At 38.5% G+C, this 13,088-nt stretch overlaps 1 protein-coding gene across 1 annotated transcript in view; it reads left to right on the top strand.

Moving 5' to 3' along the window:
* The window catches only part of prkcaa (protein kinase C, alpha, a), a 143,523-nt gene extending 133,264 nt beyond the window's left edge, over positions 1-10,259 (top strand). The window contains exon 17 of the mRNA XM_034120385.1: positions 5,066-10,259. Coding sequence (XP_033976276.1) covers positions 5,066-5,230 — 165 coding nt within the window. The 3' untranslated portion in view covers positions 5,231-10,259. The remainder of the gene's footprint in view (positions 1-5,065) is intronic.
* The last annotated feature ends 2,829 nt before the right edge of the window (positions 10,260-13,088 follow it).

The following is a 13,088-nucleotide window of genomic DNA, read 5'->3' as shown; positions in this document are numbered from 1 at the left end:
ATATTCCAGAATTTGTATTCAACATTCTAGAATTTTCATTCACCATTCTAGAATTTGTATCCAACATTCTAGAATTTGTATCCAACATTCTATAATTCGTATTCAACATTCTAGAATTTGTATTCAACATTCTAGAATTGTCATTTTATATTCTAGAATTTGTATTCAACATTCTAGAATCTGTATTCAACATTCTAGAACTGTCATTTAACATTCTAGAATTTTCATTCAATATTCTAGAATTTGTATTCAACATTCTAGAATTTGCATTCAACATTCTAGAACTGTCATTTAACATTCTAGAATTTTCATTCAACATTCTAGAATTGTCATTTTATATTCCAGAATTTGTATTCAACATTCTAGAATTTTCATTCAACATTCTAGAATTTGTATCCAACATTCTAGAATTTGTATCCAACATTCTAGAATTTGTATTCAACATTCTAGAATTGTCATTTTATATTCTAGAATCTGTATTCAACATTCTAGAACTGTCATTTAACATTCTAGAATTTTCATTCAATATTCTAGAATTTGTATTCAACATTCTAGAATCTGTATTCAACATTCTAGAACTGTCATTTCACATTCTAGAATTTGCATTCAACATTCTAGAACTGTCATTTAAAATTCTAGAATTTGTATTCAACATTCTAGAATTCGTATTTCAACATTCTAGAATTCGTATTTCAACATTCTAGAATTGTCATTTTATATTCTAGAATTTGTATTCAACATTCTAGAATTTGTATTCAACATTCTAGAATCTGTATTCAACATTCTAGAACTGTCATTTACAATTCTAGAATTTGTTTTCAACATTCTAGAATTGTCTTTTTATATTTTAGAATTTGTATTCAACATTCTAGAATTGTCATTTTATATTCCAGAATTTGTATTCAACATTCTAGAATTTTCATTCAACATTCTAGAATTCGTATTCAACATTCTAGAATTTGTATTCAACATTCTAGAATTTGTTCAGGTCAGTTTACATGGACCCCCTTGAAAAGGAGAAGGTTTTATCTTAAACTAATACAATTTCAATATATGATTGGTGAAGCAGAAGTCAGTCGATGCCAGGAGGGCTTTGCTTATACTGTGGTGGTGACAAAACAATGTTAGAGATGCTTCTACTTCTAAGTCTGTCTTGTCATTGAAACGCTTGTGTCTGTAGACCTATCGGATTACGTGTCTGATAGGACCCAGCTATAAGATTATGATAATCTAACATATTTTGGCGAGATCCTTTAAAAAAACTACAACCGTGATACTAATCGAGCTTCAAATGTTTTTATAAGTAATAATCACTAGGACGAAGATATTGCGCAAATCATTAAGTGACATTTAAACTTAAAGCTGATTTTTTGTATCTTCCTTTTCAATGCTTCATACTGTGTGTTTGTAGAAGCTCAAACTGAAATATAATGTGAAATATTGCCTTTGCAGTCACAACAACCCTTATGCTGCGTTCACACCGGACGCGATGCGAATATTCGCTTCGCTCTTATCGCATCGCTCTAAACGCTCAAGTTTCACCGCGGCTGTCAGCTGTGTTTACTCGCATCATTCATACAAGACACGCTGCCTAGGGGGCTACAACTACAACAAAATGAACATATTTTACCGTGATTTAATTGTAATACACATTTCAAAATGATGCCGAAGTAAAAACATACTGATACCAGTTAGTAAAAACCCTGAATTAATGCTTTGACAAGTCTGCAGACAAGACGGCAGGCGAAAAACCTTTTAAGATGTGTGTTTTCTGAATGGAGATTGGATCGATCAGGCTAAGCTAACGTTGTATATGCTCCGACCGTCCACACTCACAACAATGGCCTATACAGACATAAATAAACCAGTGACTGTATTCACCATGACACAGAGAGTCTGTGGTTTGTACTTGTTTAACTTTTGTCTAGTTTCTGAACAGATATGAGGAGCTGTGAGCTCTGAGGGTTAACAGCTAACGGCTGATGTTGGTTTTGTGGTTCAACTTCAGTGACGGCAGGCTGAAATCCTCACCGCTAATTGGCTACCGCGAGATCGCGTCACCCGAATTTGACGCTCGAGTTGAAAAAATTGAACTTGAGCATTTGTCGCGGCCCCCTTCAATTGCCTCAATCGCGCCGCGGCATTCGCATCAACCGCTTCATGCGCGCCGTCGGAGCGAATTTGCGTCTGTCCGCGTCTCTGCATTGACTCTACATGTAATCGCGCCGCCCCCAAAAATCGCATCGCGTCCGGTGTGAACGCAGCATTAGAGTTAAACGCTCCGCTCTTTATTTCTATGACAACAGTGCCAAAGGTGCTATGGTGACCATCCTTATTTCTTACAATTGAAGACTTGTATCAGATCCCCACGGCATATGGCTTCACAGAGTCCTTTATTCTCACAGCCAGCTGCAGCACACTAGCTCCCAAGGGAACGTGAAGGCGTATCATGTGGTGCATTGGGTCTGAGTGTAAAGTATATGTGTGTGTGTGTGTATTTGGATGTATGATTGTGTGTGTTTGCGATTGCATGCATCCATTTAGGTGAGCCAGGTGTCTAGTGGCGCGTTTCCACTACAGCGCGGAGCACGGTTTAAGAGGGCTGTGACGTCAGCGGCCCGTCTTTGGTTGCGTTTCCACTTGGCCTAGTACCGGCCGGCGGGTCCTAATTCACAGTTTTTCTGGCCTCATAAAATTGCGGGTCTAGGGCCAGAGACAACGAGGCTGAGTCGGGCTGAGTCGGGCTGAGTCGGGCTGAGCATGCTAAACTAGAGAGAGCATCGCTGGCAAGGGGGCTACAACTACAACAAGATGAACATATTTGACCGTGATTTAATTGTAATACACGTTTCAAAATGATGCCGAAGTAACAACATACTGATACCGGTTAGTAAAAACCATGAATTAATGCTTTGACAAGTCTGCAGACAGACGGCAGGCGAAAAACCTTTTAAAATGCGTGTTTTCTAAATGGAGATTGGCTAAGCTAACGCAGTATATGCTCCGACCGTCCACACTCACAACAACGGCCTATACAGACATAAATAAAGCAGCGACTGTACATGACACAGGCAGTCTGTGGTTTGTACTTGTTTAACTTTTGTCTAGTTTCTGAACATATATGAGGAGCTGTGAGCTCTGAGTGCTAACAGCTAACGGCTGTGTTGTTTTTCTGGGGTTCTCATTGAAGATCACGTCACGGCTCCGCCTACACTGCGTTACTATAGATACTACCCCAGTTCCTAAACTGTAATGGAAATGCGCCATAAAGTGAGCCAGTCCTAACGAGGCCCAGCCATACCGAGCGGGGCCGAGCGAGGCCGTGTAGTGGAAACGCGCCATAGGTGGACTAACTCATGAGGACAGAGTAGGATGCAATATACAACTATCCCGTCTCATTTTTCCTTCTCTTTCTCCAGGCAAGCCAATACAATAACTTAAAAGAGATACAAAGAAACTCCTTTCTGCACTAAGCAATCTTTTTTGTCTGCTCTTGAAATTATGCAGGTTCTGATTTGCTTCAAAAAACGTTTTCCGTCCTTAACAACTTAACCTGGTTTCTTGGTTTCAGCCAATAAACACATTACATTACAGACATTGCTGTAGTTTCTCACCTTGTTTGCATTGCTTGGTAAAACAATTCAAATAGCATGTAGGACGATTGAGCCAAGCATGTCCTTTGCGCTACTCTAAATAAGTAATGCAAATGAAAATCTCAGTAATCTCACATGACCTGGAAATTACACTGTGTTGTGTGAGTGTCACAGAAATGTAATAAATTCCAATACTTAAAGGGGGCATATCAAGCTCATTTCTGGATTCAAACTAGGGCTTCTACTAGCACATGGTGACATGCTTTAATGTTCAAAAGCCACATTTTTTTCTCACACTGTCGTTCTGATACCTGTATTTACCCTCTGTCTGAAACGCTACGTTTTAATGAGCCTGCATGTGACATAAGCAGGGGAGACAAATGTTAAATGCTTGTAGAATCCTGTTTTCTAATCTAGGCAGCCCACAAAAAACTGCGAAACAAGACAACCTAGTCTTATTCACAGTCTGTGGGTTGGTAGGCACTCGAGAAACACAAATCTACAGTATGTGCAAGTGTGATTTTTCTTTGTCAGAGGGAATATCATTACAGCAACCAAATGAGATGCACACCCACGTTTCCCAACATGCCCATGACCTCCCTTTGCCGAGAAATTCGCTTGAGTTCTTCTTCATCCTCCATGTGACATAATCCGTTTCCATGTCTTCGATTTCATTTGATTATCCTCTCATCACACACACACGAAAATCCCTCTGATGTGTCAAGTTAAATACTGACAGCTTTCGTCCCTCTTATGAACCAAATAATTAACCCTTGTGTTGCCTGGTTGCACAGAGATGCTGTTGCTCTTTTTGTTCAAGGAATTTTTTCATTGTCCTGTGAGATAATTAGGTTTCGGGTCAAATGTATAGAAGTATGTGGACATCTCTCATATCGGAGACGAGATAAAGGAGCTACATCTCAAAAGGTTTTCAGATAATAACAAACACGGCTTGCCTTATTGAAGAGTTCCTGACACCATTTCCTTTCATAAAATCAATCACGGGGTCTTATGGAAATGGTATTACTGTGTCTATGTTACTTTGGTATTCAGAAAGGTGCATTTTGAATCAGGTGAATGAGATCTAGAGCATGTAATTGGTTGTTTTTGACCTCGTACTGGATGTTGCGGTGGGGAAAATGAAAGATCAGGTGTAAAATGTTGTATATTTCACGGCCAGGAAGGGCAGCTGAAATTACAATTACAGTTTGATCGGAGAGAGCTCGCAAATGTTATATTGTCCATGCACATTGTCTAGTTGCTAAGCCTAGTGTGATTTCATTTAGTAATAAAAGCTGTAGTCTCAATGTTAATGTTTGATGACCTGATGTGTGGTTCCCTTCCCTCCACAGAATTGCAATGCGTACACTTTTTCATGTCTGTTCTGTTTTGTCGGACTGCTTTCACTCTTCGTATTATTTCACATGCCTTATGTCTAAAGCTGTTCCTTCTCCTGTCCCTTTTTCCTACAGTGTGGCAAAGGAGCAGAGAACTTTGACAAGTTCTTCACACGCACCCAGCCCCAGCTCACACCTCCAGATGAGCTGGTCATCGCCAACATCGACCAGGCCGAGTTTTCTGGGTTCTCTTTCATCAACCCGCAGTTTGTGCAACCGGTGGTCATTAACAGCATATGAGAAGGAAGGGGAGACCTCCCTGAAGAACTTCCCTGCTCACTGCCACCTACTTAAAGCAACTGCCAATATACCGTCTGACCACAACTTGATCAAGGCCCTCTGTAATCCTTTATGTATTACTTTTATTTTAAGCATCGCTCTGGGGCATGCATTTTTTGTTCTCTACAATATATATGCCAGTATAGATTAGATTGGTTCTGAGCCATCAAAATAATGTATTTACTTCAGGTTAGTGATGAGCATGTACTGTAGACAAGGGGGTCTTTCTCTACAGCTGCAATCTGTATTGAAGGTTACCCAATCAGGAGACAGAAGAGTGTCTGGCTTAATTTATCTCTGCCAGTATATGATGACATTTAAAGATGAAATTAGACTTGGGCTAAAATAGGATTAGATAGCATTTAAGGCATGGATTCTTTACTGGACTTATTCTGGAAAAGGTTTAGATGCTTACAAATATCAATTGATAACATTATGGTCTACAGATCTAGTTGCTTGGTCACGATTGACTTCCATATGGATAACTATCACAATATAGATACAATGTAATGACCCGAAATACACTCACATGAGGCAGTGCAGACACTATAGCCAAATATGAAGGACAGGTGGAGCAGGCGTCGGAACAGCTCCTCGAGATTCAATGTTTCCTGTATCGTGTTTACAGTTTTCTTCCCTTTTGATTTCCTTGTGATAGTATACATTTATATTTTACTACAATTAGATTTTTAGCAAGTCTAAACAAGTCTTCAAGTGTGCGTAGCAAAGAATCCACTAAAGAATGAACAGTTGCGTAATTAGATAATATGCAGCCTGTAAAATAATCAATTATGTCAGACACATAGGTATGAAAGTGTGTCAGGCTTTGTTTTCATTCTTAATCTTCTTAGCTTAAAGGTAGGGTAGGTAAGTTTGAGAAACCGGCTCGAGATACACTTTTTGTTATATTCCATGGAATGCTCTTAACATCCCGATAGCAATGAATATCTTAAGTGCTTTGACAAAAAATCCATAAAGAAATGTCATCTGTGGAAGCCGTAGTACTGTAAAAAGCACGACCAATCATTTTAGCCGGCCCGGCTAAAATAACTGGATGGCCTACCTGCCTGTCAGCCTTCCATCTGTGCACAAACTTATCTCGTGCCCTCATTGGTCATGTGCGCGTTCGTGTGTGTTGGAGGAGGGGCTCTATAAGGAAGTGGCAGATGTTCTCCGGTTGTGTATTTTCAAATTCTAGCGATCTCGAGCCGGTTTCTCAAACTTACCTACCCCACCTTTAACCTCATTTTACCTGCTTTTTAAAATGACTAATGAATCGTTTTGCCCTGACCTTAGCTGCAAATTGTATACTTGCATTGTCAATAATTCTGTGGACACTATGTGGACAGACAATAATCTGTTTAGTTTGCGGGTAGCGGTAGAAAGTTAATATACCTTAGGTAAAAAATTAAACCTGAAACGTTTACAGTTTGTCAAGATTTAACACAGTGTTAACCACTGTCTCTATCCCATAACTACAAAGCCCCCCATTGGTCTTACATGTACCAACATTTTGCTAAACTGTTATTTGTTTGTAGAATATAACATATCATTGTGTGCTACCCATCTAATGTTATATCGCATACAGTCTCATGCTTCCAAGCATAGATAAAACACATGGTCAGTTTTCGATACAGAAGATGCAAATATATTGGAGCATTTCCTCTGACACTTTGTTGTCCTAAGAACAGACACAATCTTCATTTGGAGATTGTCAACATAATCGTGTTTAGATAAATCAATTCTTTGCATCCCTTTTATTATCATTTATGTATTCAAAAATATAATGTACTTTACTCTCCTCTTCTTTTGTGATCTCAGACATATTTTCCCATTAGATCAGATTACAATCTGTATAGTATCATTGCATAACTCCTTTGTAAATAATCATTAGTTATTCAAAAGAGTATAGAGAGTTACAGTTTTTATACCAACACCCGAATGTGCTTTTATTACATTAATTATATATACCAATATTTGTATATCTAAAGAAAAAGTAACCCAGTACAGATCAACTTTGTAACAGCTGGATGTCTTTAAAAGAGTCCAGATTTAACAAGTTGTGTAATAGATCGGTTCTACTTGTTCTTTCCAGATTAATCAAAACGTTAATTTTATTTATTCATATTCAATGGTTTCGACTGCAGATTGTCTGTTTGTTGGATGCGTGTCTGGCCGTTGACTGTCCTTCTGTATCTGCATGCTCTTACTGTAGTAAGCATTTTTCACGCACGTTATCCGCTATACGCATGCTACGAAGTATAAAACATCTACAAGTTACAGAACAACCCCAAAGTAATGCTCCACTCAAAACCTTTAGAGGTAAGAGTCTCCAACTGAACTCTCAAAAGATTGCAACAAGTTAAACCTATGGGAGGTGAATCGTTAATACTCAAAAGATAGATTTTAGGTGAAGTAACACTGGTTTCAAAGCTACAGATTGGCAAATGTGGCCAATACAAAAACCACAGTCGGGTACCTTAAGAGTGCTGATCTTAGACCAGCCAGAATTATTAACAGGTGATTGCAGTAGTTTGTAACTACTCTGCGGACCATTTACGCGTCATGTTTAAATAACAGATTCTTGTAACAGTGATTTTGCCAAAATAATACAGATCTCCAGTGAAGATGGAGTCAACATTTATTAAAGATTATCAATCTCCGCAAATAGATACTAATACTAAAATCTAGTTTTAAATGACTTTCCTAAAACATAGTCCTTGATTCTGTGTTTCTTTCTGTGGAAGCTTGATGTATGTTCATTTGTATGGCCCCTGTTTCTTTTTGCCTTTACCTTTCTTAAGGCGATGTGGCATCCAGGTCTGGGCGACTTTTGAGTCAGACTCACTGCTCGTTGCTAATTCTGTGAATCCACTCGCTCTCTTGTCTCATGAATGGGTTTTATGTAATAATCTTAATGTTGTGTTGATGTCACTTTTTAAAATGTCTTTAATTTTGCTTTTAATGTTCGTTGCTGTCAGTGTTGTCCATTTTATTTCTCTAGCTTCTGCTCAGAAATTCAGGAATGTGTAAAAGGATATATCACATTATAAAACTCATCTAAATGCGATAGATAGGAAGCGTTTGTAATAGTGTATCCATGTTTTTCTAAGAGTTATGCTTCCTACCTTGTTTCCTATATAACCTTTTTTGCATGTGCCAAACCTGGAAGATGCCAGAACCCGACAATAGCAGCGTTGCACTAGCTGTAGTCACATGGATGACTTCTTCTTTGTGGCAGCTTCTCCCCGTTTGGGCTGAGACCTGCCTAAAGCCACCTGCTGTACACTCTGTTGGCCACACATCATATAGCATGCTGCCATGAGTGCACATTGTGTCAGTACGCTTTACAATGCCAGTCAGTTTGATCAAGGACTCCTCATACACCCGAGTAGATTTGACTTCCTCTCTAGCCTTGGGCAGAATTGTGTCTGGAAAACATTTGATTTAACATCTGCCGTGAATTTCACTGGTGTGAGAGAAAATATACCTTGTACATACAGACACATCCTTGTCTAACTTGAACCTATATGTGCTGACTTAATAGACCCATCCCTTTAATAGAATCTCTGATTACTTGCTTCCCAAACTTCATTGTGTAATGTATTAAAAAGTCACAGTCAGTGTGGGCATGAAACAAAGACTACTTACTCTCCCCGTGTGTGCCTTTCCCGACTTCAACAGATGTACCGCACATCATCATCCTGAACTCTCTACTGTTTACTCCATACCTTTACTCCACTTCTTAATTTGCTCCGTTTTTACCTTGTGTTATGCCATGTAAGTGTTTTCAGCACATCTCCCAGATGAATCAATGTGAATAAGTAAAAAAGAGGGGAAAAAACATTGCACGCTTGGTTTACATAAATGTTCCATGATCTGGTCTGTAAATCTGAATTTGAAGCACATTTCTTTTGACTGACGCCAACAAATTTACAGCCATAAAAAAAATCTACAACTTGACTTCTCCTCCTGTGTCTGCCTGCTTTACCTTTACCTCCCTGTGCCTATTAATGACTGAATTATGTAGTGACTTCATTCATATGTGTATCGACAATATCAAAGGTTGATCATGGGGAGTGATGGAACAATGAACAGGTGATTGACGGGGATTAGATACATTAACGAAAGATAAGATGGTGATGGCTTGTTTGAAGGATGACCCCTGTGCCTCGTCCTATATGAACCGACCCCCCCCCCTTGTCTTTTCTTGTACGCCCTCTTTCTCTCTACTTGTTCCTCCTTCCACAGTGCCTGGGCCAAGTCAACCCGTCATATTATCGACAGTGTGCTCCTCCTTTCACCCTTTAAATCCCTTCAGGTCAGGAAAGTAGTCGCTTTTTCTTGTTCTATTCACTCTAAACCTCCATATCACCATTTCTGCGCTCTACTGGGAAAGGAGATAGCCAAATGTATTTCACTTTGTTTACAATGTATTAGATGTCCTCACCTTTTTGTTTTTATTTTAATTAATAAGGATTGGCAGAAAATAATTAACTTTCTGATGTAAAGGTTTTAAGAGAGAGGGATTTGTATCTTGAATTGGCATTTCTTACTATTCTCCTTTTAGGTACATGTTTCCTTCAAATGTCTTTCTTTGTTTTTGTAGTTTGTCATTGCTCCATTGTCTCCTGTTTGCTGTGTAATCAGAGAGTTGAGGTGAGCTTTTATCTTTTTGGATTTACAGAGGATCAGTGATGTGCAGGAATGCCTTTTCCCTTAGTCCATACAGTAACATGGCCTCTAATTCTCCCGTCGTGGTTCATTAGATATCTCAGCACCCCTGTCTTTGTACATAATTGACTTACAGTAGATACATAGACTGTAAAAGAAAGAATATATTGTATTTTGCAAATGGTGTATGTCTGTTTCCTTCCCTGTCAGCCTGAAACCTTTAAAACTGAGTCTGAGCTTCTTACCTTGTAACTAAATGTGTCATTTGTACCTAATGTATGATAATGCAAATAAAAATAAAAGGAAAATTAATGTATGTATTTACCTTTTTACCACATTGTTGCATTAATCTTATATTTAGCAAAAGTTTGATTTCATTATACAGTAGATCAGCCATTGCACTAGCAAAGTATTGCTATTAATAAAAGTGGTACTGTACTAAATATATTTTTTAACTGAAGCAAACATGTTTTGTTTTGGTGGAACAGTAAGGATCGCAGTTCTATAGCAATATAATGTAACAGATGGTGTCAATGATTCTCCTACAGTATTTTTGTGTTAGGTCTTTGCTAACATACTTTATTTGTTACAAAACGGATAAACAGTTACATTTGTTTTTCTTGGGTTTGACACTGGCTCAGTGTATGATAGACTATAATGCCCAAAGAAAAAAGACAGTACAAAACCGTTTGCATTTCCAATTATTGTATACATCTTTTGAATAGTTTCCTCCAAACTTGACCTCTGTTCCATTAAAAAAAAATGTAAACAATGGCTAACCAGCACTTTAGCTTCATGCTACCGACTGATAATGTCCTAAAAAGTTTTATTTAGGTTGTACGACACTTAAAGTTTACAGTCCTTGCTCTACTGTATAATATCAGATAGCCCATAGTTAGCCCATATGTGATAAACGTTTTATATTGCACCAGGAAAAAACATTTCATTTGTAAAAAAGAAGCCTTGATTACAATGTGTTACTTACATTTAAAACTATATTTATTCACTCCTGTGGTGTAATATTGTAATGTCATGTACGTGCAGTACAGAATAATTGAACTTCTTCTCATTATTAGAGAAAGCCCTGCAGTGTGTTTACTAAACCAGCTGGCTTGTGTGAGCTTTTGTTTATCGACCTATATGTTTCAGGCCACTGGTTTCTCTCGTTCCTCCTCTACAAACACATATAAACACACAGGCAACGTGTAAACACATCTTCAGCATCTCTTCATCTGTTATGAAACCGCTAAGTCGAATAAAAACATGTTGTCCTGTTATGAGAGCTTGTCTAACCTTATATAAAAACAGCGGCCCAACAAAAAGCCGCCTTCAAAATAAAAGCATAAACTCTAATTAACTTAAATAATGATGCTGACATTACTCCATAGAAAACAGCAATAACATGAGTGTTAAACCATTAAATGATACAAATAATGGAGCCAAAGCATATTCGTAAAATTATGATGTCAAAAACTAAATCCAAATTGAGACCATGATAGACTGGAACTCTCGATTTCAAACATTTGTTGGCTGTTAAATTGCACAATGAACCTTTCTGGGCATTCGTTGTTCTGAATATCATACACAACCAGGGGCATATTGTTTCATTTGTTTTTATTTTATAACTTATTTTTGCTTCACGTTGCTCTGGTAAGCAATGGCTTATTCTTTCTCAACTACCTGAATGATGCCAGGAGGGTGTATGTTTGAGATTAGTGTTCAGCCTGAAAAGCAGAGAAGAAATAGCAAAACAGAGAATTCGTGCACTTCTACAGTACACAGAAATGAAATGTGTGAGAAATAGTCTTCTGAGGGAAGAGATGATGACCTGATTGCCTTCCTGTGAGGTCACTAAGAGGTTATGTGAAAGGCCAAGTCAGAGCCAAGCTGATGGCAGCCTCTTCCTTCGCCCTGCATATCTGATTGGTTGGGAACAGAATGTGGTGGTTATTCATACTCAAGCAACGGTTTCACCAGATGCTCCTAAATGACTGTTTGAATGTCCATATGGTCGGAGATGGTTTGTGTTGAATTTCTCCGCAGCAGCTCAGTCTCTTGAAAACATGATGAAAAGCTAACATAAAACCAACACATTTAACAATTAGCTTGGTTTATTAATTTGGTACACTCCATGCTTTATTTTTCCTATAACTGTTTTCTGCAAATAAAAAGGGTTCCTGGTCCCATGTGTAAACATGTGAGTGTGAACACATCCAGTATGAACCAGATGTTAAATAGTTAATAATTAATCATTTATTTTGGAATGCAAATTAGAACCAAAGCCACAGAATGATTCTGTTGAAGGCTCTTTTTTCTCTTTCTTTTTCTTTGATAGAACATAGCCTTTATTTTTCCAAAGGCTTATTAACTCCAGGCACAGTTTCTGTCTCAATGGGGAAGCCAATTCAAAGGGGCAGAAACACAAGGCAAGAATGTGAGGACATTTTTAAAAAGCAAACATAAAAAGGCCTGTTGTTAGAGTCAGTGTTAACGCTCATTATCATGTGTCTTCCTACTGCAATCCATTTTTAGAAGCATACAAAGCCATTACTGCTGAGTTACTATAGCAATTGAAAGCTGGCTGAATGTTGTGATATAATAATATAACTTTGTACATGAGCTAATGGTGGCCATCAGGATCTGGCAGTTTTGGCTAGTAATCCACCTTCATTTTTAACATGCATGCATTATATCCATTGACATTTTCACATGTAATTGCAGTAACTTAACCTATTAAAAACACTTGGGGGGAAAACACCTGAATTATTGTGCTCAGTTTTTACAAATACAAAAGGGGTTAGAGTTACTAATGTTGTGCATGTTAGGAACGTATGTAAGTGGGTAGACTAAAGTCACATTCCCTGATATCAAAAGCAGCTCAGTGTTGCAAACCAGACTCCTAAACCTATAACTTGAGTAAACGTGGTGCCTTTAGGGCTGAAACTACACACTAATTCACTGTTTTACCAAAGCACATGCAAGGAGCCTCTTCTCTCTGCATTTGAGGACTGGTGGGGTGTTTGCCGCCCACGTGCCACGCGCCACGCGCACGCGGGTAGTGCTGTCTTGGGTAGTAGTGGTGCGCGAGCTACGCAGCCACGGGTCCTTTTCGTTTCACAGGCTTATCGCGCGCCAAACCAGTCAA

Source organism: Trematomus bernacchii, unplaced genomic scaffold, assembly GCF_902827165.1.
Source record: "Trematomus bernacchii unplaced genomic scaffold, fTreBer1.1, whole genome shotgun sequence".
Classification (NCBI taxonomy): domain Eukaryota; kingdom Metazoa; phylum Chordata; class Actinopteri; order Perciformes; family Nototheniidae; genus Trematomus; species Trematomus bernacchii.
Note: the sequence above shows the minus strand (reverse complement) of the source record. Positions and strands in the feature narration are given on the sequence as shown.